This window comes from Nelumbo lutea, chromosome 3, assembly GCF_056320005.1.
Source record: "Nelumbo lutea isolate HS-2025 chromosome 3, American lotus-T2T, whole genome shotgun sequence".
NCBI classification, from domain to species: domain Eukaryota; kingdom Viridiplantae; phylum Streptophyta; class Magnoliopsida; order Proteales; family Nelumbonaceae; genus Nelumbo; species Nelumbo lutea.
In genome coordinates, this window is record NC_142686.1 from 16,789,480 (window position 1) to 16,817,340 (window position 27,861).

General features: G+C 37.6%; 1 protein-coding gene across 1 annotated transcript; it reads right to left on the reverse strand.

The window, feature by feature from the left end:
• Nucleotides 1-1,321: 1,321 nt before the first annotated feature.
• Nucleotides 1,322-27,440, reverse strand: LOC148863225 (formin-like protein 20). Its single transcript, XM_088980725.1, is given in 21 exon segments — nucleotides 1,322-1,492; nucleotides 1,605-1,859; nucleotides 1,964-2,048; nucleotides 3,586-3,892; nucleotides 5,235-5,301; nucleotides 5,390-5,458; nucleotides 5,759-5,875; nucleotides 5,958-6,029; nucleotides 9,074-9,168; nucleotides 14,406-14,487; nucleotides 14,578-14,628; nucleotides 14,729-14,809; nucleotides 18,363-18,404; nucleotides 18,510-18,608; nucleotides 21,843-21,914; nucleotides 22,546-22,675; nucleotides 22,955-23,385; nucleotides 23,387-24,916; nucleotides 24,996-25,217; nucleotides 25,296-25,999; nucleotides 26,884-27,440. Coding segments are annotated over 18 exon segments (4,089 nt in total). The 5' UTR covers nucleotides 26,957-27,440; the 3' UTR covers nucleotides 1,322-1,492; nucleotides 1,605-1,859; nucleotides 1,964-2,048; nucleotides 3,586-3,740.
• Nucleotides 27,441-27,861: the final 421 nt, after the last annotated feature.

The window sequence follows — 27,861 nt, forward strand, 5'->3', positions numbered from 1 at the left end:
CAGACAAAGTTGGTACTTGGGAAACGCCTCCCCAACCACCTTTCAAATAATTTTCTTTGGTTTAAGCGACTCTAAAAAGGATAGTTGGACGCTATCAACTCCTTAGAAATTTCAAGATTTCTGCTTTTTGTTTTTTCCTTGGTAGGTTGGCTCATTTTTGTCTCTCTAGTTCTCCCTTTTCTTGTAGATCGGCGTTGCCTCTCTCTCTGTCTCTCGCTCTCGTGTAAAAACAGAAGTGGTTGGGATAAGCATCTGTTATATTATCTTGTAAAACGCGTGAGAGTGAGACATCCACTCCCAATCCTCCCCGGACTTGGGGTCCCACCTGAGAAGCGTTTGTTCTTCGCAAGAGAAGAAAGAGAAGCGTTTCAAACCAAGCAGTATCCCCTAAATTACGGCCGGAGTTTGTGACAAGTTATACCTCAAAAGATATTAGTCAAAATATATGCCTTACAAATCCATCTTATATATGGAAACCATATCTTCAAATAATGATAAAATACTGTCTTTTTTTAAGGGGCTACAGCTTCTACGGAATCTCAAATAGCTAATCAAATTATGACTTGATCTACTTCTCTAAACAAGTGCAAACACTTCATCTCTCATTCCACCGAACTCATGATGATCAAACATTTCTCAGTTAAACTGATGATCCTGATTCCTGCAGAGTGATTCAAAATCATCTTCAGAGAAGCTTGCCCTTACAAAATAAACTACGGATCTGCTACCCAGACTTAACCACAAGACACTAACCTGTACATGGGGATTGGGGAACATCTTCCATGAATGACGAAGTACAGTAGATATTCCTGATATGAGGCTGCAGTGTTTTATGCGTATAGTATTTTGTGGGCAGCAAATCCGCGCTCAACAAAATATATGGATTATGGAGGACCTTTGACATGCATTGTGTGGAATACCATCCAATTTCCACCCACAGTTGTACCGTCTATGAACACAGAAATTGCAGAGTTTTCAGGAACAAATACTTAGAGAAAAATGAGATTCCGAGAACAGCATGGAAGTACAAGTTCATGGACATCAGCGAAGAACTGAAGATCCCCCCCCCCCCTCCTTTAAAACATCAGTATAAGGTTTCTCTTAGATAGACAAAACCTATATGAAACATAGTTGAAATATCCAACTGGTATTTTCTTTCTGCTTTGGTTACTGGCATGACTGGTTAGTTGAGGGGGACTCCCCATCAAGCTATTTGTATCTCTGATCAAATTTCCTTTCAATACTTTGCTTTGCATTGTGTTATTGAATGAAAACCAGACCTCGCTGCCGTCAACCCCTAGGTATTAACAATTTGACAATATGAAAACTGAGAAGTTTTCTATCAAATTAAAATGCTTGTTTTCGTTTTAACTCATCCATAAATACAACTCTTTAGAGACCAAGTATACACAAATAAAAAGAGGACCTGCTGGGATGAACTGTATGGAATACATGTGCATTCCCATTGCCAATTTGCAATTCAGAAGGCATCCTGCAAATACCAAATAGAAACAAGATGGAGTGCATGAGAATTGGAGATGGCTTTCCTTCTATGAAGGATGTTCTAACTACTGAGAAATCAGAATATAGAACAAGTGGCTTACATCTGATTGCATGTGCTTGGTTATATTACAATTGCAGAAAGACTGCCCACCTTTTTTCTTCTTCCATTTCCCAATTTCTATACAACTTGATTCGATCCTTCTAAAATCTCTATAAAAAAAATAAAAGAACCGCCTTTTATGTTACATAAAAAAGAATCAAGTATGGGTAGGGTCAAAACTCTGTACATGATTCGAGGATACATTGCTGAATTGTGCTTTACAGTTAATGATATCTGCAATAGGTGTCAAAAGTACCTGCCAAAAGAAAAGAGAAACCAAATTGAAATTCCCTATCATCCTGAACACTGAAGAATTAATAACCATAGTTGTATATAAATTATTAAGTAGTAGCAGCACACCATCACTTTGATGATCTCATTAGGAGTCCTTCCCTGGGTCAAAAGTACCACCGCTGGAGAAAATCTCGAAGACCACTCATAAAGCCTGCAGTTGAGAATCAACCATCAGATGTTGATCCCCTTCAAAATATTAGGGACACAACTAAGAATTCGTTATACTGAGATGTTTATTATATGTTTCATGTTCATGTAATACTAATCCTTTTTAATTGAAAGACCACACATTTAACGCAAACACTCTAGTGCCTCTTCTAATTTATTTTGTTTGTAATTCAATTTTGTTCCTGAAGTAATATGATAGACCAAATAATCATGCTTGGTGGTATGTCAACAGGGTTCAAACTATCAGTACTGCAAAGAGCATTGAAAAGGCAATTTTAAGAAACACATTGGGTATACTTTGGAAATGCAAGGGTGCTGTGGAAAAATTAACTCATGGATACACCAAGGAAACTTACAGTTGCCAAGAAAACACTAGTAACACTAAATCTAAAGCCTAAATGACTACAACTAAGAAATAAACACATAAGAAATACATATTTTAATAGTTTATGTGAAATATGAAATACCAGGATACACTTCTAGGATAAACTTGGGAAACATTGAAAAATAGTAAAAGAATTAAAGTATGCATGTATACCTTTTCAAGCTAATACAAATCTCAATAATACTTTAAAGTATACTAATTTTAATGACCAATAAAAGTGGCTTAAGAATTATAAAACTTAGAACCAGTGTTATTTTATCATGTTGGTGTGGCATGGTGCAATGGTGAGGTTATTTGTCCTTCTCAATGGCAATCGGGGTTCAAGTCTTTGCAGCAATATATAACTTTTAATTAATACTTCAAAGTATTGCAAGTCAAAATTAAAAATATGCAGGAAATAACTTGAACTTAAATAGTTGAGAGTTAATACTATGAGACTTAAGGGAATTTCCAGATTAGCATGGGCACTCGAAATTCAATGGAGTCAATATAGGGTTATGAATGACAGTATGCATTGGTTTATAGCCGATATCCACTGATAAATATCAATGCTTTATCATGGGCCAGGCAGGGCCTGATTCTAGGTCTCTAGTTTTTATGTATAAAATATTAAATATATGTGATATTTTATATTATATGTCATATAAAATGTGTATAAAATTTTATATAATAATAAAATATTTGACTTAAGCACTAATAATTTAACAATGGCTATGAATTTAAATAGAACAGATTGGTGAAACAGGATTCATGTAGCCGACCCCATATAGTTGGGATAAGGCATGGATGATGATGATGATGATGATGATGATGATGATGATGATGATGATGAATATAGAATATTATTATAATATGTATCACAGGTGTCATATTATAATATTTATACATAAAATATAACATATAACATAAAATAACATATGTGTATGTATGTATAAATAACAAATATGCGCAGGCCGGGCTGAAAATGATCACCCCTACTTACATGTGAATGACTGTCTGGATAGACTTCTGGAAGTGAGGTTCTACGCTGGATATGAACAACTAAGCCTTTTCTAAAAAGAAACTAAGCCTTCTTTTCTTAAACAAACAGCCTATAAACCACTAAGCTTGTCATTTGGAATGATTACAAGCTTACCATTGCAAGATTCCTGTAAAGGAAATCCTTCTGCATGTGATTAAAGCGGATTCAACTTTCTTCTTAGATAATCCCGGGCAGAGTTTTTGGCTGCAGGCTGATCCATAGTTGGAACTGGTGCTCCTGTCTGGGCATATGAAGGGGGGAAATCTCAACTATTTCACAGTTTTCTTTGTTAGTTTAACACCCTTTGCCTTCTCCATTTCAGCCTCCTTCTGGGCTTTCTTCCTCTCCAGCTCAGACTGCTTGCAATTTTCATCATGTGCTCTACGAAACATCCTCACAAAATTTGAGAGAGTTGCAGTAACTGCAATTTCAGTCAAGTATTAGATGTGCTGCAAGAAGTAACTTCAGCTTCATCATCTAAAGGAAAGATAATTGAACATCACATGAATGTAACCTTCACCTTCCTGGATGGAGTTTAAATGAGTATGAAAACTTTGGGAACAAAAGAAATCTAGACGATAAATGAGCTTATCTATTTCTTTTTCCTTTAAATTCATTCTCAGATCATAAATGGGTTATGTGTAAAATGACAAATTTATATGCAGATACAATATCATGTTTGGGGAGCATCACAGACTTTAAAGGAGTAAATATAAATATGTATATAGGTAATAGGTTATATATATGCAGACAGTTTTTTTTCTATAGAACTCTAGAACATTTTGATATGCAAACGTTTCTTGTCCACTGACCACAAGGAAACGAATGTTATAGGCATATTTATATGGCACACTTAAAAAGCAAGCAACTGCTTCAGGCCTTTAGGGTTGTTTTTTCTTCTTCTTTTGGGAGGCAGTGTTCATCATATTGTTAGGTAACCAACAGCAGAAAACAAGTTTAATGGCTGCCAAATCCTTCAGGGGAATATCATGAAATATTAGTCACAACCATCCATCAGGTCCGACCTAGCAGGTTTACACTGTCAATATGAATATATTAGACACACATTCCATCCAAGGGACAAAAAGATTTCTGAAGAACATTTCAGCTAAAAGCTAATGGAATGGATGATAACATAATCATCTAGATGACATGCAGAATATGCCATGTCAGTGCAAATTAAACTAGTAGATTATGTTTATAGTTTTTAAATTCGGTGGTCCATTATGAAACAAATACATTGATCATTACTCTTTCTTCCTTTGGCTTCCCATTGCAAAGACCCATAAAATTCTCCTCAGGGCCTCAAGACTCGATAGCTTAGATTTAGTATAATTTTGCATGCAATTTTTCTTTTAAATCTTCATAGGCAACAAAAAAGGTGCATAGCTCTAGAGCTTTTTGTTCTTTCATCACCAAACATTATCACAGCCACTACTTTGTGTTCAAAAACTTTACCCCTTCATTCATTGTTAGATTGACCATCAGATCCACTGCTAGCTTTGCAAGCCTTCTTGCTTAAAAACAACCAGATCACAACTTCATGCTAGAATGCTTCTTCCCAACTTTATGTTGTGATTTTCTCACGAATATCCTCTTTTACCTCAAAATATTGTTGCTAGGTTAAATGACGAGTTGATAAGTGGATGGTTTTGAAAGATAAATCCCAGAAATAGCACAAGAGCAAAACAGTTGAGTACTTGTAGGAAACATCTCTACACAAGAGAAGAGGTATTAGGGAATTTTTTATTTATAGAAGTTACCTTGCTCAAATGGGCAGCGAGAAGGGTCTTCACCAAAATAAAGAGCAAGTCCATCTGCACTTCTACCCTGTCCATGGGTCAAACATGAGTTATCAGATAAACTAGGTACAACCAGATAATGTGTCTAGATATTAGGTATATGTTTAGTGGCATACTGCTCTAGAATACAATGATGTTAAGGCTGCTACTTCTGTTTCGGCAACGCCAATGAATTCCTTCAAGGTCTAAACAACAAATTTTTGTTAGGACGAATCCAGCCAAAGAGAAAGTGCAAGTAGCATTTATTGTTTCGAAATATGAAGCCGTGAAAGGATACTTCCATCTCTATCAAAATTCTGACTTGTGAAATGATTTTACAAACAGGTTTACCTATGACAGTGGGCAATAAATGAATAGTTGAGTCTAGAAAAAAAATTCAAAAATAGTGATGCCAACAACCAATCAAAAAATAGGCATGCAACCTGTGATATAAAGAGAAAAGATTAAGCCATAAAACAACATTTTAATATTAAAAATCATGATACCTTACAGAAAATTTCAGATACAGGGTCATCGTTTTCAGAAGCAACCATCTCTTGCTTGACCTTTTCTAAGCCTTTGGTTATAGCTTGCATCTCTTCCGCTAAGGATTTCAATTGTATCTGCACTCAAGATGGTATGGATATCACCACATGTCAATGATAGGGTTTTGACATTAAGAAGTGAAAAACAAAGGATAGAAACCTTGGATGCAGCATCAAGGCTAACAAGGTCTTGGTGGAAATCCAGAAGTTCTGGTGATCTTGAAGCAAGCACCTGTGGATCATGAAAATCCAAGATTGAGATTACATGGAAATGGCTTGTATTAAGATCCAATATACCACTTATTCATAATTCAATTAGTAATTACTTAAACCCACAAAACTTTTTGCAGTAAAAGTATAACTTAGAAACATCTATTAGTAGTTTCTTCTAGGTAATGATGCCATATAGATCCTTTTAGTTCTTCAGTTCCCATCAATCAGTTACAATGCGTTTTACTAAGTATAAAAGTCATCAAATGCAAGAAAGGTCCAGAACTCAGTTAAGAAATCAGAGTTAGTGTGAGAATTCCTTCCAGATCCCTTCTCACTTACTAATCTGAAGTCGGAACTCTAGTAAACAAAAATGTAGTGTCAGTAACTGATTTTTTTATCAGCAAATAAAATTTTACTAGAGGAAATAATTAAGATACAAACAGGTTGGAACATTCCAACAACCCAGATTACAAAAGAATCACACTTTTGCCCAAAACAAGTTCAGTCAATTAACCCCCTGTTTTGCTAGTGAATCTGCCATTCCATTTGTTGTTCCTCTAACCCAATCAGGAATGATGTTCAACTCCGTGGATTATTGCTTCTCATCCAAGATATTACTAGTTTCGAATCCCCTTCTACTTGACTGTTGGAATCCAAGTTGACTTGCTAATCTTAACCCTTGCAATAAAGCCATTAATTCAGCTCCCACAGAGTCTCCAACTCCAATTGGTCCTCCGTACATAGCCACCATGCCCAAGGAATCTCTGAACGTCCAATGGATAACTCTGACTCCAACAGGAATAATTGTGGAGTTTTTGGGTTGATAATTGTTTTGGAATATCCTTGCATCTTATCAATTATCAAAAAAAAAAAAACATCCTTACATTTTATTCTTCCCACATTGTCCATACCTAGTTGCTCTCATATGTCTCCATAATGTTTTTCCTCTTTTCCTCGGAGAGAAGAAACTTGGTCAGAATAAACTCTATATTTGGCGTGGGAGACCACCTAGCATAAAAAAAATGAAAAAATGTTCATGATCACTGTTTAACAAAAATAAATGGATAGTAATTTCATGACTTGCCTTACAGAGGAAACACATCTGATGTGATAAGGTCCAGTGTGGCCTTCTTTCTTTAAGGGTTTCAAAAGTATTATCTTTAGATTACAGGCTTCCAACAGAAGGCCTTATTCTAAGGGATGTAAGGCCCAATCAATTTTCCTTAAATGGAAAATCTTGAGAGGGCTGGTCCATAGAGCATAAGAGGCACAAGAGAAATTACCCAAATGATCAACCATCTAAGTTCTATTGTCACTCATGTTAGGGTCCAAGAAAACACCCTCTAATAATTCTAAGAGCGAAGTGATCTCTAATATCTAAAAATCCAAAAGTCCTCTAAGAAAATCGAATGAGCCACTTGTATTATAACGTTTTCCTTTAATGCTTTGCTACTGCAGCATTCATCTTTGAAGATTCTAGCATTCTTTCCTCCCAAATGTGCACTATAACACTGTTGCCCTTACACTTCTTGACACAATTTTCCTCATCCTTTTTGACAGCTTGATAAAATCATCATCAAATGAGCTTTCCCATACCCCAATGTGGACATGATTCTCTCCCAAATTTTATTCACTTTAGTAGGGGCTCTATAGTTGTGGAACATTGAAGCCGAGAGTTCCACAACCATAGAGCATAGAACTTTTCTCCACTAACCATAAGCATTTTTTTTAATGACTAAAAAGAACTAAGTGTTCTTTCTCCTTATCCTTTAATTTTTTTTCCTTTTCATTTTTGCAACTATTGAAAAACAACTGATATTATCTGTTCTGTCAATCTCTAAATCCTCACCACTGCTATATAGGACCCATGTGAAATAGGTGGGCTAAGCAATCAATGATTTTGTCATAACTGTCAACTAGTCCTAGCCCGTTACCTAGCCCCACACTATAGTTCTTATATGCCTACTCATCCAACTATTATAGTTGTCTACTACCTTACAGTTTTTTGTCTGGATGAAACAAATAGATTTGGATTCTTAATCAATCCAAGTCCTTTTAAATCCTTCACTATGAGGTCTCCTCAATAGCTGCTTTACCATGGATGAGAGAACTACTAAAATGAGTTGCTCGGTGCATTAGTAAATTCACAGACTAGCATTCCAGGTTATTTTGTTTTCCTGAATATCTAAGGTTGGGTTACCTTGCCCAAGTTAAGGCTGGCATCAATCTGAACCAAACCCATCCTGTGTGACTACCCCACACAAAGAATGAAAAAGAAAAAAACAGAGAAACACAGGAGATGGTGAAGGGGAGGGAAAGGGGGGCTTAGATGGAAGTACTCATTGAGGTCACTAGAAAAGTGAGAAAATATAGATTATGGGCTAAAGTAGCAAGAACCCAGTTACAAAGTCCTTAAACCAGGAAACCAAATGATATCCATTTACTGATATTCATAAAAAAAAAAAAAAAAAAAAAAAAACACATTCCTGAAAAAGGGGATAAAGGGGCATATGAAACTTCCTACCAAGTTATTACCTGAAGAATACTGAGTAAAATAATATAAATTTTGTCAGCACTGGATGAGTGCAACATAGCATCAACCAGTATATTTAATAGGTAATATTTTGTGGGTTAGCAAAAGTTAGATACCTCCTGCTCATGTAAAACTATTTACTTATTCTGAATATGCAACTTTTATACTGCACATTTATTTGGAGAATGACAAAAAACTTGAACCTAAAAGGGGAACACTTTCCCTGTTTATAATCTCATCTCATACATCAATCAATTCATAGGCATTTTAGCATAATTAAATGAGTATATGTGTATGCAGATGATGGTACATTATAGATATCTTTTATTTAACTAGTCATGGGCAGCTAGACCCTGATACATAATTTTATCTTCGATGTGCTTGAGAGTTTTTCCCAAATGTTAATATTAGATGGGTACAACACACTGCTACTGTTCAGCTTCCTTAAACTACATAACTAGGCGTGGATTATAAACATCCTGCATATTTACTACAGATGTTAAGTAAATCTTAAGAAAAAAGTTTCTTACCTTACAAAGATAGTGCATGAGTGTCATCTTACTGTTAGAAGCACGTGTATCAGTCAGTTTCAAAAGGCTGTCTAACTTGAATCCAATAGCAGAACCTGCAAAAGCTATATCAATTAAAAACTTCATGAAAAAAAATGGCAAAGAAATAAACAGTAAAATCCAAGATTTTACATGCCTCACAAGTAAAGTTGTTGCAAAACCTCTTAATGGAGTCACATTTGGCTGTCTAATGATTTACTAAATGCCTCATAAAAAAGATTTATAAAAGCAATTAGCAGAGTTCAAAAGAATTTAAACCCCTCCAAACCCTAATAAAAAAATAAAATGAGAAGCTCTAGACCTGCTGATATTGCTGTTTGAGTTCTGCAATTCAATCCATTAAAGCGGCATAGTTCTTCCTCCAGACTATGTTAGGTACCCAACCGCCTAATATTTTTTTGAAAAAAGGTTAACTTTTTTCGATAAAAAGAGAGGTACATGAGGAGATGTACACAGCAATTAGACACTCAGAAAGTTACATAGGCAGAAAACTATCACTAAATAAGTAATCCCTGTAAGCGCCAGATTTAGCTAGACTGTCAGCTACAAAGTTTAGCTCCCTCGGAATCCAGACCACGTGAGCATTCAAGGAGGAGAGGATGTCTCTCACTTCAGCCAGGTAGTGAGCTAAGGCCCAAAGCCCACTGTCAGGATTACAAAGCCAATTAACGGTATTGGCTGAATCTCCTTTAATGGTAAGATTTAATAAACCCAGGTCTTTTGCAATCCTAATGCCGGTTAAAACTGCCATAACTTCGGCCTTTGTTGAGGAGGCTATCCCGATCGGCCCACTAAAAGCCCAACTGATAATACCATCTCTTCTTCGAATTATGCCTCCAATACCCGCTGCACCTGGGTTTCCAAAATCACTCCCATCAAAGTACAAGGTCGTCTCCCCTTCCTCGTCAGATCTGAAACTGCGGGAAGTGTTGAGGTGTATGTGATTTGAAGAAAATTTACAGCGTTTCTTTGGAGGTCATCAAATGTGACACCTCTGAAATAAATTGAGCTGAAAGTCCACAGGAAGCATCTGTAACAGATTAGAGAAATTAGCTCCTCATAGTTTTTTGTTCTATTGGTAAACACCCGGTTATTTCTCTCTTCCTAAATGCTCCAAAAAATAGCATGTGTAGCAGATTTCCATAAAGTTTTCCCTCTTTTGCTTAATCCTCTTCCTGACTATTGCCTTAATCATTCAACCACATTTTTTGGGAAAACCCAACTGTATTCAAATATTGTTAGAAAGAAGTTCCAAAACTTTCTAGTTTCCTCACATTGAAGCAGGATGTGGTTGGCAGGTTCCCCAGCTTTAAGGCAGAAACAACAGACATGAGGAGATAGATAAGACCTTTCATGGTTCTTTTCTGAAGGAGATCATAAGTGTTGATTTTCTTTAAGCTGGCCTCCCACACAAAAAAACAGACCCTGGAAGGGATACGAGCACACCAAATTCTCTTGTAGGGGTACTGATCAGTAGTTTGTTCTTCCCTAACTAAAGCCTTGAAGCAAGATTTGGTTGAAAACTTACCAGATGGGTGAAGGGTCCACACACGAAGGTCGGGAATTTTGGGAGAGGTATACCTCTCTCAGGGTGTGCAAGAAACTAGTAATTTCACTAAGCTCCAGGTCCCTTAGTGGTCTCCTAAGAGTTGGATTCCAATTGAAATAAGGGGGGAGGGGGTAAAATCTAGGATATGGAAGCTTCTTGGTTTAAGGTAAGGCTGAACAGGCGAGGGAAGGAGTTGGCCAAGGTAGAGTTACCCCACTAAAGGTCAATCCAAAACTAAATTCTATCTCCCTTTCCCACCTTATATCTGATAAAGGAGATGAAAAAATTGTAAGTCAAGATTATTCCTTCCCAAGGGTGGGTGTCTTTGACCCAATTCAAGTGAAGCTTGCTATCCCAAAACCACCTAATATGGTTGGCTACATTGAGAAAACCCCATGTAGATGAGTTGGTTTAAATGGTTTTCAGATTGAAGAACTTGCACATACCCAGAGCCACATTAGGTGGAAGAAGAAATGCCTAAAACTTTCTTGTTTTTTTCTGCACATATTTTACTTGCCTTAAAATGAAAACTATCATTTTCTACATCAATCATATTTAAAAGACGCTACATTCTATTATCTATTCAAAGAGCTGGTTGTAATACAACTATATTAAAAGAAGTATATGTGGATTAAGAGGATTTTCTTTGGTTCTATTAATGTCCTATTTTGAGTAGGGGTGCAAGTCAGGTGGGCTAGGCCAGGTTTAAGGTCAACCCAGGCCCAACCCTAAATATCGGGCCTAAGCTCAAGCCCAGACTGGGCCTGAGGTCAAGCCTGATCTTTCCAACCCAAGCCTAGCCAGAACTGAAAATTGTCATACTCAGGTAGACCAGGCTGGGGTTGGTCAATTGGGCTAAAGTGGGCCTGTTGAACCTATTTAGTATCACTAATTTAAACCTTTAAAGGGGAATTTTGGCTGCATTTGTTTGCCGTGTAAATATATTTTTACATAGGGATGGCAATTTCGTGGGAATTTTCGGGTATCCGACCCATCCCAACCCGAATAGGACCTGTTTATCAAAACCCTATAGGGTATGGGACGGGTTTGGGTTTTGACTTTAGGGTATCCATACCCGATACCCAGGATGAATAAATATGAATCTATTATATTATATATCATGCACAAATTTATAAATTTTATGTACTACGATAATTATTCTATTATTAATATTTCAAATGTATAAATTTCTTGAGATTAAAATCATCATTTGATGTAAATTTGGATTTGATAGATTGTTTATTTCATTTAGTTATAAAATGCTAATTTTAAATATTATTTCTTTTAATTTTTAGTTGGAATTGTTAATCATATATATGTATTGATTGTTTTGATGAACACAAAAGTTAATAAAATCTATTTTATTTCATTAAAGTACACAAAAGGTGAGATGGTTTAGTGGCTTAAAGTAGCGTTAAGAGATTTGGCTCTATCATTAATTGATTTGAGTTCAAGTCACGCTATAAGCATTAAGATACTTTTTTTTAGTAGAAAACGTTTGCTCAAGGGATTTAACGGGTGGGACAGGTCGGGACGGGTTTAATGGGGACGGGACGGGTTTGGGAAATTGAGGAAAAGTTAGACGGGTTTGGAATCAAGGATACATAGGCGGGTTCGGGAACGGGTAGGGCAATTTGCACGGGTACCCTACCCGTTGCCATTCCTACTTTTACACCGTGGAGTATTCCTTTGATTGGTTTATAGGAATGTAAATGGGAACCAGATCGGTGGTCCCATTTTACACTCGATGTTTGGATGTGTCAACGTAAACTAGTCGTGACTTTTTTGAAAGCGTTTGGATAATACAATCAATTTAAAAGACCGCCTGCACTTGGGATAATGGTCATGTCTTTACCATTTTATCTCCACACACTATTGAAAGTGTTTTATGATCATGGTTGTATCTACTACCTACATGGTCAAAATCATATAAAATGACATTTCAGCCATGTTCTCAGGTTTAATTGGAGTGGGGGACTCTCTTAGAGCTGAGATCTTGGCAGTTATGGAAGGTGTTCAGAAAGCTAAGGAAATGGACATCAGAAAACTCATAATTGAAGGGGACTCAGAGGTGGTAATAGGGTGGCTGAGGAAAGACAAGTGTGGACTATGGAAGTACAGCAATGAGAAAAGAAAGTTCACGTGGCTGGTGCAGGAAATGGAAATCAGATTGAGTTGGGTTAATAGATCAGCTAACTCTATATCTAATGGGCTAGCTAAACAGGGGACTGAAAGGGATGTAACGTTTTGGGCTAAGTTGCAATCATTTTACTTCTTTTTTCCTTTCTTTCTTTGAGAACTTAAGCTGTCTTTGGAAGACAAGAGTGTTTGTCTTCCTTGATGTAACTATTCCTATCATATTTCAATGAAATTTATGAAGTTGTTATTGATAAAAAAAATCATATAAAACGACAAAAAAATGAAGAGTTTTACTTTGATCAAGAGAAGGGGAGAGTTTTACTTCATTTTAATCATTGTATATTTCCTTTCGACTATCGATGTAAAACTCAATCTGCATGAAGCTTTACATCAATTTTCGGTGGTGATTTACACTTCATCCAAATGGCTACAAAACCGGACCGGAGTGTAATACAACATTGGTCCAGTATTTACACCACAAACAAATGTTGCCTTTGTATGTTTTTGCATATAAGCATGAATGCATGTGTATGGATGTGTGTTGTATCAATATATGTATGTATGCATGTGTGTAGTTAGGCCAGGCTTGGGCTACTTGGGGGCTAGGCCCAAGCCTAACCCAAAAAATGGAAAAGCCAAGGTTTTTGGGCCCAGGCCCAGTATGAGGACTGAAAATCCAAGCCCAACCCATGCAAAAATGTGGGCTGGGTCAGTCCGGGCTTGGGTTGGGCCCACCCAAGTTGCACCCCCAATTTTGAGTAACTATTTTAACAATAACGATAAACTTAATAGAAGACGTAGAGTACTGAATAGGGCACAACCCAATTTTGATAAGTGGGCATTTATGGTGTTTTTAGGGGCCATCTTGGAAACATCATGGTGGTATATTCACGACCTATTGGACAAGGAGATTCAACTAGAGCAGAGTAATTCTTAGAAGCAACATTCTTACAAATCTAGGCGATGAGATGAATACATGTAAATGAAGGGGTCTATGGCTGGGCCAAAAGTATTGGCCTAAACCAAGAGCATGGTTAGGCACATTCTCTTTTTACATACTCCATATTTTTTAACAAATTAATAAAACTGAACAGTTGCAAATAATCCAATCAATTCCACTTTTTCTGTGTTTTCACTAACTCATTAATTGGACAGATGGCTATACATGCAAAATTTTTCATGATCAAAGAAGCTAGGTAATTTGAAGACCCAATTTCACAAATACTATATATTTCTTTTCATTTTCCAATGAGGAAGTATCTTTTGTTTATCACAAAATCTAGGCACAAGAAACATATAAGCCCCTTCAAACACCCACCCACCCTAAAAAAAGACCACTACCCAATGCTGATCCCTGCAATCCAGGATCTTGGGAGGAGTAAACTTAATACAGACCTAACCCCAGGCATATTGTTTGCACAAGATGCTCATTGTTAGAATCATATCTATGTTTTCACACTTGTCAGCCCAAGATTTTACTGCTCAGTCAAATTAATGGACTCTCCTTCAAACCAATAGATTATATAAAAATAGGATAAATCTCCAGTTCCTCCACTAATAAATTAAATTTGAAGAAAGTTTCAGAATATTGATCAAGTTGCTTACCCCTTGCTGTTCCTTGGTTCAGTGTATTCCCCAGATGAAGTATTTTTTTCATAATTTCCTTCAATTTTATGGAATTCCGGACCTGTTTAATCATTAATATAAAAATTGAGTACCAAGGTAAAAATTAATAATGAAACACATCAAAAGGTCTTAATACCATAAAAAAAAATACCTCTTCGCATGCAGAGATTACAGTGTTTAAACTCATTCTAAAATCTGCAATCTGCAAATGAGGTAAGATTCAGACAGCAAGACATGTACTAATGTATGCTATTTTACATTATTTTAATAAAAACAAATGAACAACAAAAGTACGACCAAACCTGAGAAGGAAATTGAATCTTGAAAGAGAACACTCTTAGTTTAGATTCCACCCGTGGCACTTTCATTAGCTCCAGAAAGAACTAAAGCATCAAAAGTTAAATAGAAATACTTCAATGAGCAACCAACAAATTGCTTACTAGCATAAATGAACTACATTACAAAAATATGCAGGCAAACAAATACACACATATATTGAGAGAGAGAGAGAGAGAGATGAAATTATATTAAAAAACACATACTAAAATTAGATAAAAGATAAATCCATCTCTCTCTCTCTCTCTGTAAAGAACCATTTATAGGACCATGCTGTTATTTTTTTGGTGATTTTTTTATAAAGTGAATGGCATATTGTGGGATTAACCCACAAAAAAATCCATATTGTGGTTTTGAGACAGTAGTTTCTAAAGGACTCAACGATAGCTGTCAAGCAGTTTTGCATGGAAACAGGCATGAGAATCATAATCCAATGCATGTCTGGGAATATGACTTAGCAAGATGAAAAAACAAGGACTCACAGAAATGTCTAGGGACAAGTACTAAATATTATAATACTCCATATTTTGTTAAACTTTAACATTATAGTTCTATAGAAAAAAGTTTTTATAAGCTTACTTTTGTTAATAACATTTTGTAGGAAAAAATAACAGTTAATATTTACATCAACTGTTCAATTACATCCAATAAACAACCAAAGAATGAAAAATGTAACATGGAAGTGTCCCTCAAGAATCCATGGGGCTTATTAAATGGTTCACCATGCACCCTAATATAGACACATATATTTCTCCCTATCTTTTCCTCCTAGGAGTGCACTTGGGTTGGGTTAACCTGAACCTAACCCAGACTCAACATGCCTTCATATTTGTATGTTTAAATGTTATATAAATATGTATCATGAATGCAATCATGCATTCATACATTTATTTATATGTATCAACAACTATAAGTTTAAATGCAAAACTTTTTAGTATGATATAATTATGGTAACCCTAAAGCACCATAACTTTGTTCTTGTGCATATAATAATGCTAAAATTGGTGAAACTAATCCCCTGATTCTTAATCTTGAAAATAAGAACACTTCAGCAATGAAATGAAGAAAGTGGAACAACCAAAACCCAACCCCAAAAAATCAAGTTGGGAGTTCGACAACTCGGCTTGAGTTAGGGTTGACCTCAATATGACCTAACCCGGCCTGACTTACACCCCTACTTCCTCTCCCATGTTAATTCTTGCTATACAACTCATTTTCTCAAAACATTCTCCTCAGCCCACCTCCCTTGTGTCTTTGCAAAATAACATAATGTCATCAGAAAATTGAAGATGTAGAACTCTAGTCTCATTCCTATCAATTTTCCAGCTTTGAGTTAGCCAGAAATATCTGCATTCAACCAAAAATATCAACAATTAGGATAAAGATGAAATGGTGTAGAATGGGGGATCTCTTTGCCTCAAGCGCCTCTACTCTGGGAAGAAATCCTACAAATAATGACAAGTCTTCAAACAGCCTACAATCCACATCATTTTTCACCAAAACCATAATCTTGCAAATCACGTTGAATTAATAGGATCTTATTCTCAATTAGATAATTGGATAGATATATTCATGAATTCCAAAATTAAGCCACTATTTTTTTTTGAGTGCTGTATTTCATTGACATAAAAATGTGACAGTTACAAGTTGAAGGGGCTAGAAGAGTTAGAGGCAGACCAAAAAGGACTTGGGTGGAAGTAACAGGAAATGATTCTAGTGCCCTTAATTTAATGATGAATATGGCACTGAACAGAATGGAATGATGAAATAGGATTCATGTAATCGATCCCATAGAGTTGGGATAAGGCTTAGATGATGATGATGTATTTCACTGACATAAGAAACAGAAACCCCCTGTATGATAAGGTGTGTACAATGGGATTTTACACCTTGAATTAAAGTCATCTGTTTATGAAAAGAATATTAAAGAGGTGTGATCTAAGCCTATTCCACCTCAGGTTGGAACCCTTTGTTGGGAAGCCTTTCATGGAAAGCTAAACACTTTGGAGAACCTGCAAAAAAAAGAGTGTTCCTTTGTATCTCCCTGAGTTGGTGGGTTTTGTGCAAAGCTAATACTGAGAGTTGCTTTCATCTGGCTAATCTCTTGCCCTGTTGTTGCAGGGTTATGGGAAAGGTTATTTGCTCTATTTGGATGCAGGTGGTCTTTGCCTTTGCAGATCAGTAGTCTATTCGACCCTTCAACCTTCAAATGGTCTAAGAGAAGGGGTAATGACCCTATTGAAATGTGCTAGGCTGCTTTGGTGTGGACACTTCGGGAGGAGAGAAATACTAGAATTTTTAATGACAAGGAAAGGAATGAGGAGGCTATTTGGGAGAGCATTGTAAATAGGGCTAAAACTCTGGAGACCTTTTCCCTTTCTTCCTTTGATGATATTTGAAGAAATTGGGGAGTTGTAGCAAGAAGTCCGGAGATAAAGGAAAAGCCTATTGTAGCTTGAGTACCTCCTGAAGAAAGCTTCATTAAGCTCAACTTTGATAGTAGCAGTTTGGGGATTCCAGGGCCCTTGGGAATAGGGGTGTCTTCAGAGATACAAGTGGCAGTATATTTGCTCTTTTCTCAGGTTCTATTGATGAGGGGGACTCTATCCGAGCTGAGTTTCAAGCTGTCCTGCAGGGAGTACACTTTTCTAGAGAGTTGAACATCAGTATATAATTGAGGGGGATTCAGAGCTGATAGTTGGGTGGCTAAGGAATCCAGAAACTGTTGTTTGGTTCTACAGGGATGCCATGAAGAGGTTTAAATGGATGACTTCCAATATGACAGTAAGAATTCAGTGGGAAAGGAGATTAGCTAATTGGCTAGCTGACTGTCTAGATAAGCAAGGGGTGCATAGGGATCATCTTTTTGGGTTCCAATTGTAATTTGCTACTGTTATTGAGGCTGCACTTCGCGCCTCTTCATGGGAAGCTCATTGTATTAGTTGCTTCTGCAATACCTTAATAAAATCTTTTTGATTACCTACAAAAAAAGCCCAAATATGAAACTCCCCTAAAAGTTTTAGTATCAACAACCAAAGTGTACACCATACCAACCACCTTCTTAGACACCGAATCTTCAGTTATCACTTTATCTTCAAAATCAAGTCATTCTTTTATGTTCTTGACTTCTTGTTGTAGCACACCAAGGTCATAACTAAATAGGTAAATCTATAACATGAATCAGCATTTTTAACAATCTTATCCTGGATACACCTTTTTCTTCCCCCTTGTTTATTGACAAAATAAAAGCATGCATTAAACAGGAAGAAGAAATAAAAGTACACCTTGCCCTCCATGCACCTTATGTAAAATGCTTCATCCTTTCATATAAAATGCTCATGTGCGTTGCAGAAAGACTACACCATGTCTTGGAAGCAAATCATAATGATAATGAAACTTCGAAATTATCCAATTAGTTCACAACAATACTAGTGAATCATCGTCTTCCTAAAATCCATATATAGTGGTAATGAAGCTTTTTTTGCTCAAGAAAATACTTTCATTGTTCGTACGACTGAATCAAACCATTAGGAATCATACAAGCAACGCATCATTTACAAAGATACAACAAAATTTAGCCAAGAAAGTAGCTATACAGACCTGTTCACACTTCCCTAGGTTTTCCTTGTCACCACTGTATCCCTGAAAAAAAAGGAAGAATATGTACACAACATAATTTGCAAACAGTTATGATAAAAGGTGAAAAAGATGCTGTGAAGTGAATAATAATTGATTGATCATTTTCACCTTCAGAAGTCCCATCTCCTCTTTTGTTGGACAAAACTTTATGAGATTTTCCACCTGATCAACATCTAAAATAGAACCATCCAACGCTAATGCTGCACTCTGTAAAAATAAGTGGTCAGCCAACAAAGCCAACTTCAACAAGTATGACTAGGTGTTTTGTCTTCTTATTCTAATATGCATGTTGATATGTGTTTTACATGTGAAAAGGTTTTATCCTTCACAGCAGGCTCTCAAACCAGCATTCAAAGAGGTCTCCAAGACACAGGAGATGATGCTGCAGATCTAGATCACTGCCTGGTTTGGTTTGTATTACACTCAGAGGTGAGCAAGGGTTAGTTCAGTTTGGTTTCAAGGCAGAACTGAAACCTTCCCTGTAGGGGTCGTTTCCAGGGTGTACCCATGGAAATATCGCAATTATAAAATGATTAAACATAATTTTCAATAACGCTAATATATGATTAAAAAACTTACATTACCTTTATTAATTAAATTGAGTAATTTAATCCGTAGATTATCACATTATATATTAATACATAGTTAAACTTATCATTATGATTTAAATTTTGTGAACACTACCTTTTACATTACTTATCATACACATTCAAATATTAAATTGAAGAAAAATTATCAATTCACTGAAGTGGCTGAATGGTTAAGTGAGACCATGACCTTTGTGACCTTAGCACTTGGGTTCAAACCTTCACGTCCTCAAAGTATTTCAGATTTACTTAAAGGCAAGTTTGGTTCCAAGGCTGGTTCTCCAGGTTTGAGTAGGGTAAACCCCCCAGACTCTGAAACCAGCTTGGGTGAGGGTTGGTTTCGAGAATTTGGAACTGGACTCTACCTGGTAACATATTGGGTAGGGTTGGTTCAAGGTCAGTTCCATTTGGTTCCAGGTAGAACTGACCCATTTGCTCACTCCTAATTATACTTATTCCTTGTGATTACATACCTGCATTCAGCATTGCCTAGACTTGGGAAGGGGAGTAGGGATCTAATGCATGTCCACCTGTCTGGAAGTCTGTCATGGCAAGATGGAAATAATGGACTTGGGGCACATCCAGAATCAGTATTTACTATTAAATAAAATAAGCATCTTGTGAATTTTGTCACCGTATACCTAGAAACATTTATCGTCATCATCTAAGCCTTGTTTCCTGATCCATCATTCCATTCCAGTCAGTGCCATATCCTTTGGTAAACTTAAACTATGGGCCCATGCACCATTTCTCGCTACTCCAACCCATGCCCTTTTTGGTCTGCTCCCAGCTCTTCTAGTCCCTTCATATTGTAACATATATACCTAGGAACATTCTATAAGAAAAATAGGGATTCTATATGTATGTTAAATGTTCGTTTATATAAAATAAGCATGAATAAAGAGGAAAACCATACATGGAAATGTCACTATGGTGCCAGAATCCAACAAATGTCTGACATGGTGATGCATAAGTCAAGAAGCCAAAACCAGAAATTTCTAAAATTTCCTGTATTTTTGTATGCTTAGGTGTCAGGGGTATTTTGGTAATATTAGATGCTATCTATAGCCTTGGGAATTTGATTTGCCTATTGATAGTTAGTTTGTGTTTAAAGTTTCAAGTTACTGCATAAGTAGTTAGGAGTAGTTTCCTTATGATAGTGGCAATGATAAAATCTTTGTCTCTCCTAGTTCTAGTAGGATTGACAACCCCCATGGTGTCTATATATTTGTCTAGACTCTAGAGTAAAAAAACGTGGTGGTTGATATTGGAACGGTTTTTCTGCATATCATGCTTGTAGTGAGTGGTTCTAACCCTAGAGTGATTTTAGGTACCCTATTAAGTGATTCCAAGTTTTCTCTCTTCTTTCTCTCTCTATCTTTTCTTTAATTTTGCAAGCAGCCATTACAACCATCGACAGAGATAAGTTCTTCACCAAAAGATATTCATTTAACATTCTCGAACGGCTGGAACTGATCTAAGTGATCTTTTAGTTATTTTTCATCAAAACTTAAAGTTTTCCAATTCCAGCTATTTTCATCTTTCTATGCTAAACCGTCTCCAATTGCTTCCATACTCAGGTGCCCCTTGTAGGTCTTTTAAAATTTTTATCCTTCCAAATCTCATCTCAAAATTCCACCTAGAACCCTAGATTTCATAGCACCAAGGTTTTCTTAACAAAGTAGAATTTGCATCCTTTTATGAAAGACATATCCCAAACCTCACCAAACTTAGTTGCCATCTACAACTATCCATTCTAATACTACCTATAAAATTCATCAAAAGTCTCCTATCCTACACCTACTTTCCTTATTTTGAAGTTTTTGACCCTCTTGGGAGTTGGGGCAAATCTGTGATTATTGTAGTTAGACCCCAAGACTTTTCATAACCTAACCAGTCTCCACTTGTGATGAACCTTAAATGAATAGCTTTTACAATGTACCTTAAATATACCATCAAATGCTAACCCTATAGCTGCTAAAACTTTCTTTTATCCTCATACAATTCCTACCTAGTTGAGATTTCACCTTTAAAAGATTTTGGCTCTTTGAGACCTTGACAAACCCTAACACAGCACATTCTAATGTACTATCAGAAAGCATTACCTAGCTCTTAGGCTGTATTTGGTTTGAAGGAAAAGGTAAAGAGAGGTATAGGTTTCCCTACCTCTCCCTACCTTTTCCTTCAAACCAAACAACAACCTTAGATCCCACTGCCATTGAGTATAGGGTATCTGCAATTTGTTTCAGTCTCAATTATACCAACACTTGAACCTAAAGATTAAGGTAAGAATAACAAGAAGTGAAAGTAACTATCTAGTAGACCTAGAGAGAAATGTGATAGGGCTAGAGAATGCATTTTTAATCAAAGTCACTATCCAGGACTATGGTTGCCCACTGAGACACCCTCTACTTCATATAGGAAGGTAGCATTTTCACAATAAAAGAATGCATAATTTTTCAAATAGAGCAAAACTAGTAGTTAAAAGAATAATCTATTAATGAATTGTGTTAATATATTGTGATTTACAATGATGATTATAATATAGCGTGGTACATATATCAGCATACATAAAGAACCCATGCAATACTTTAGCAATATACTAAAAATTTTACCACTAGATGGATAACATATCAATGATCTTGCAAAACTGTACACATCAGCTGATAAGTTCCAATACATACAAAACATAGTTGTTAATTCTCCAGTGAGGACAAAATTAAGCATTACCTATATCTGTATTCCCTTCTTTACAAGGTATAAAGGTATCATAAATCATAACCATTTCTAAGCAATGCTTTTATTGCACAAGAACTGTAATGGCATAGGAATATTTGCATTGATGTTAGCTTACCATCATATCAGAAAGGGGCATCTTAACTTTTGTGAGCATAATTTCACAGTTCTTGGCCCGGTTTAGGTCAATCTGCAGAGAGTAGTAATTATGCTTGTTAATGAAACATACGACAACAGAAATAACCTAATGGCATTCTCAAAAGCTCTGATCAATTTTTAGGTAGTAAATCAACCAATAGTTGTCATCAACTAGGAAAAAGAAGTATAAGAGAACCCCAAGTGGTGCAGAACCAAAGGTTGACAAAAGTGAAGTCAAACCCATTCCTCCTGGATTTATATGGGCATTCTAGTGGCTGTCATGATGGGCCAATAATCAGATTTTCATGAATCTGACGCATTCAGCAATACCTAAGAAATGAGTGAGTTGCTCCAGAGGCCTACAACATTGAGTCCATCCCAGCAAGCCCAAGAAATTGATTTCCAACTCATGTGGACCCCATTTGATATGAAAATAATCCATTCTCAATCAATGCAAAATTTGATTGGATCATCAAGATTTGCTGGAAATTTGAAACATTTAGAAGATTCATTTTCTAACAAGTATTTCTTTTTTTAGTTCATTGATTAGGAAAATAAATATATCATGGAGCACAAAAGATTAGTGCTATAAATCCACAAAATATATTAACAAAATTGCCCCTATATGAAATATTTAGAGCTATGAAAGTTTTAAATGCATAACACTAACTTGTATTAATTACCAGGTGAACTTTATCTGGTTTGGATCCAAGAGATTTGCGTCTTCCAGATTTACCCCCTGAGCCATCAACCATATTTGGAACCGTGGCAGAGAAAAGGCTCTCAAGTTCTGACACATCAAATTCTGACGCACTAACATACAAAGGTCACCATATTAAATATGAGAACCAAAAGGTAAAAAAAAAAGAAAACCATTAAAACTAAAATGCAGTATCTATAAAACAAAATTAGAAAAATTGGTTATGACACCAATCTGATAGTATTGAAGTATATGGATGCATCTAAATCCAATAAATGTACTAGAATCCTGTGAGAACCTTTCATAACCATGGTGCTAGAAATGAAAACCAATATGATCCATGAGATCTAAGACTAATTGCAAATCCATATGGCCAGAGATGATTACAATACATTTGAGGCTCTTCATATCTCTGTAGTTCGGCCCATAAGCTTCCTTGCACCGCTCTTGTTACCTTAACCCAGTGCAGTGGCTTCAATAACGATCTCCGAGGTGCTGAAGCAGGTGACCCCTGATAACCAAGGCCAATAGAACGACTAAGCCCACGGCCTCTCCCAGAAGTTGAACTTTTTGTATCAGCAAGAGAACCAACAGCATTTGGTCCTTTGGCCCCAATAGGTGGAGGTGGAGGTGCACCACCTGGAGGTCTAGGTGGGGCAGGCAGCTGAGGTGCTCGAGCTCCAGGGGGTGGAGGTGGAGGTGGTGTTCCATGCATTGGGGGTGGTGGCGGTGGAGCTCCACGTACAGGAGGAGGTGGAGGTGGAGTACCACGAGTAGGAGGTGGAGGTGGAGGAGGAGCACCACGAGTAGGAAGAGGTGGGGGGCGGTGGAGCTCCACGTACAGGAGGAGGTGGAGGTGGAGTACCACGAGTAGGAGGTGGAGGTGGAGGAGGAGCACCACGAGTAGGAAGAGGTGGGGGAGGTGGAGCACCGCGTATGGGAGGTGGTGGTGGTGGAGGTGGAGCTCCACGTAAAGGAGGAAGAGGTGGTGGCGGTGGAGCTCCACGTAAAGGAGGAGGTGGTGGTGGAGGTGGAGCTCCACGTAAAGGAGGAGGAGGTGGTGGTGGTGGAGCTCCACGTAAAGGAGGAGGAGGTGGTGGTGGTGGAGCTCCACGTAAGGGGGGAGGAGGTGGTGGTGGTGGGGGGGGGGGAGGTGGAGGTGGAGGGGCAGCCATTCTAACAACACTTTGTCTAAGGGGAGGAGGAGGTGGTGGTGGTGGTGGTGGTGGAGGAGCAGCAGTTGATCCAATTATGTTTCTCATGGGAGAAGAACTTGATCCTTGAGGAATCACCCCAGAATTCAGAGTTGGAGGACATGGAGATGGAGATGGGGATGGATTAAAGGACCTAATTGAATCCCGTATAGGTGGAGGAGGAGGGGGAGGGGGAGGTAATGATGATGATAGATAGGGACTAGGTGCATTATCCATGGATTCTGAAGGTATAACAGAATCAACTTCATGAAAATCATCAGATGATTCAGGAGGATCATCAGATGGGACCACAACCTCAGCACTGGCAGTAACAGATGGAACAACATTAGTTTCACCTGCACTACAATCATTTGAAAGGGCTGCAATCTCTAGAGCAGCTGGTGCACTGTTATATCTTGATGGAGGATGAGATATTACACGCATGGGATTAGTATATGAACTGTTGCTTGGGGGGATCCATCGAGAAACTGTCTTTGATTTTGCCTGTTTTACAAAGGTGTTCTCAGGTTCTTTCTGTTTGGTCTTTTGTTTAGCTGCAACTGGACCTGAAGCTGGTTTTGTGTATGAAGTTGGTTGCTTCTTTAATATGGGTGGCAGTAATTTTTCAGGCTTTTGCTGAGGAACTTTGGAATCTGACTTCTTTCGGGCATCAATGTTCTCTGTGCTCTCTTTTTTATCCATTTCTACCAATTTACAAGGCACATTAGTAGTCAGTGCTTTGGTTTCTAATTTGCTTTGTGCATCAGTAACTACTGCTTTGGTTTCTAATTTGCTCCGGACATCAGCAGCCACTGCCACAACCTCTGACTTTTGCATCCCATCATTCAAGATTCTGTCCTGAATTTTGTGCACATTAGAATCATACTTTTTTTCTTGTTTGTAACTCTTGGCTTTCAATGATTCAACAGTTCGAACAGTAAACTCTGCCTCTCCATCCTGTTTGTGATTGGCACCATCCAATGGACCTTCTTGAGCTCCATGCATGTAAGAATCGCCTTTCCCATCCTGCCCATCTACATTGCTAAAAATCTCTTCCACCTCATAGAACTCCTCTGTTGTACCTTCTGTTTCATTCCCATCTTCATTTAACCCTCCTGTTGTGATATTAGACCCAACTGCATCAGTGTCCGAAAAGAGTACCTGATTCAGAAATAAGTATGGATTCAATCCCTACATTTCAGGGAAAGAACAATCCCATGGAAGAAAAACAACCACCTACCTCTGCCTTGAAGTCCTTTGGAAATTGGTCCTTAGCATCCCATAGAATATCAACTTCATCACGGTTGAGCATCAATATATTTGATCGGATAAACGCTGTGTTGAACATAATTCTGAACATCATCTCCTCGCGTAAGAGATCATCGTCCAAATGGATGCACTCGAGAACCACATCCCCTTGAACACGACAATGAATACCTAGTTTCACAAGAGCACAATCTGCCTGCAGTTGCACACCAGAACTCTTAGAACTCCAAGGAGATCTAAAATTCAGTTTTCAGATATGTAAAAACAGAATGACCTGTCGGTAGTGGCGAATGTGTTTCTTTGTCTTTGAAGTTGAAAATAAAATTGTTGAGCTTCTGCTGTTTACAGCTGAAGGGTCTTGACCATAAACACGAACTGCAGGCCTGCAACCCCCTCCCCCATTGAACATGGGAAGGACTCTAAGAATAAGACAATCCAATGTCAGTGGTGTATCTAATGGAGGCAAATCTGACCCAAGGCTTCTTCTGGAGATGTATTGGAGATATCTCAAATGTGAAGGTTGTGGGTTTAAAGGAGACAATAGATGGAGGAGTTCCCTAGGAGCTTGCTTGTACACCATTTCCAGAGTCTTCTGTTCCCCAGTGTACTGTTTTCTGTATAATAGGAGACCTGCAAGCATAAAGGCAAGAACAGGCCATCCTCCTCTCTCACAGTGCATCAGAAGCACATTCTGTTGCCCTTCCAATGACAACCAGCTCTCACTTGAACGCAAGAAGTGGTGGATCATTTCCAATGGTAATAGAGGACATCCTTCATATTGCCGAGGGTAATCCATAACAGTCATGGCATACTGAGACAGTATGTCTGAAATTTGGCTCCTCCTTTCTCCCTCCCTAAAGTTAAATACCATGAATGAGGCATCAGGGAACTGGTCTTGTAACTGTGCTACAATCCCACTTATGTAAACCTTGTACTCATCCTCTTCCGGAACATCCGTTGAGAAGCAACAGTCAAATACTGTGGCACAAAAATCACCAACAGCCAGAATTTGATTTATATTATAGCAAAATATGTCTCCAAAATCTACGATATATATATAAGGTAGAAAATGAAAAAAAAAAAAGAATATTTTCAAATATTGAAAGTCTAAAAGTGGATCTAAAGGATAGAGTTATTTTTTCCTTTTCATTTTTTGCAGTCGGGAGCGAAACAAAAAGGCCTGTGTGTTTCTTCAACACAAATAAAATGATTAACAAATCTGCATACCAAATCCTTCCATGCCAAATGTCAAAATTTTCAATTACTATGACAAAACACCAAAAGCTAGCATCCAAATGCAGATTAAATAAGTAAATAAATAACAATAACATTTACAGTTCAAAAAGTCCGGTGAATTTAGCACAAATCTTAAATTTCCCAGTGATTCACCGGAGCCTTTTCCTGTAGTGATGACAGCATAAAGAACTCAATAGCATCCCAGAATCCCCCTTTAAGTCCATAAACGTCTTCACTTATCCTCCTTACCGAATCTTGGAATCTCCAACAATTACACAGAAAATGTAATATAGCAAGAATTGCCAATACAAGCAAACTCCAACAACTCTACTCCAGTACTACCCAAAATACTGTGGGAATATTTGAACATTTTACGGATGAAAAAAATGTCTCTTCATTTTCTACACCGAATATCAAAAATTCCAGCAAGCGAATCCCGAAACACAAAGAAGAATAAAAAAGCGTATAAAAACGCAATTATACGCCCCGGATAGCCGGGACCAACATTGAGTAATGACCATTTGGAAGTAATTAGCAGCACTTTGTTTCTAGAAGACCAGGGATTCCCAAAAACACATAAGTTTGGTGATCTTACTGAACAGAGAAGAAAAGAGCAAAACACATACCATAAACTCTCTCGGAGATCTCCAGAAGCCGATCGGGTGGCTTCCGATAAAACAACCTTCTGAACAGCGCCATCTTCGGGCGCTGCTGCTGCCTGGATCGGATCCAAACCGGTAACTTTTCACCGGAACTCCTTCCAGATCAAACCGATTACAAGCCGAACAGATCTCTACCAAAAATAATAGTCGAATTACGGCAGTCGAAATAGAGTTGCGAGAACGAAAGTAAAGAAATCAAAGAGAGGAAAAAAAAAAAAAAAAGCGGTAAAAGTACGAGTAGAGATACTCGCTCTAGAGTTGAATGGTCGTTATGCAGAAATTGGAGAAACACATAGGAGTTAGATCATATCTCTCTTTTTCCTTCACATGGAGAGAGAAAGATAGATGAACGAAGTGGACTGAAAAAGAGACAGCCTTAGACCTGCAACCTAGGTTGGCTTTTATATATCTCCACTGAAGAAGACACGTGGCAACCATGACACGCATAGAGGTGGAGAACTAGAAAGGAGAGAGGTATTGCAGGTCAGGGGTCCGGACAAGCGGAATGTGGAGGGAAAGGCGCATGGGCCTTGTGGGAGACCCTTTTATACTTGCTGTATGAGAAAAAAAAAAAAAACTAAAGACGGCAACCGCACCTGTTATTCATCATTTCGGTCTCGTGGCTTCATCAGCATAGAAGAGAAAAGAGAGAATTACTTGTTCTTTCTTGTTTTAGGCTTCTAGCGGGTGATGTCGATCGACTGACGACTAGAGTCAAGAGTTGTTGTTGTTGTCTGCGACCCGAACCCTGGCGTTTCGTGTCCGGCCCGCTACTGCTACAGTCTATAGGTTTGGCGTCGACCGGAAACCCGAAAGTTCTGCTCGGGCTGTTTTTTTCGGGTTACTTGGCAGGTGGGTGAAGTGTCAGAAACTCAACTGAGACATTTCTTTCTTTCTTTTCTACTCTTTTTCTAATGATAATTAAGAATAAAAAGATTTTCA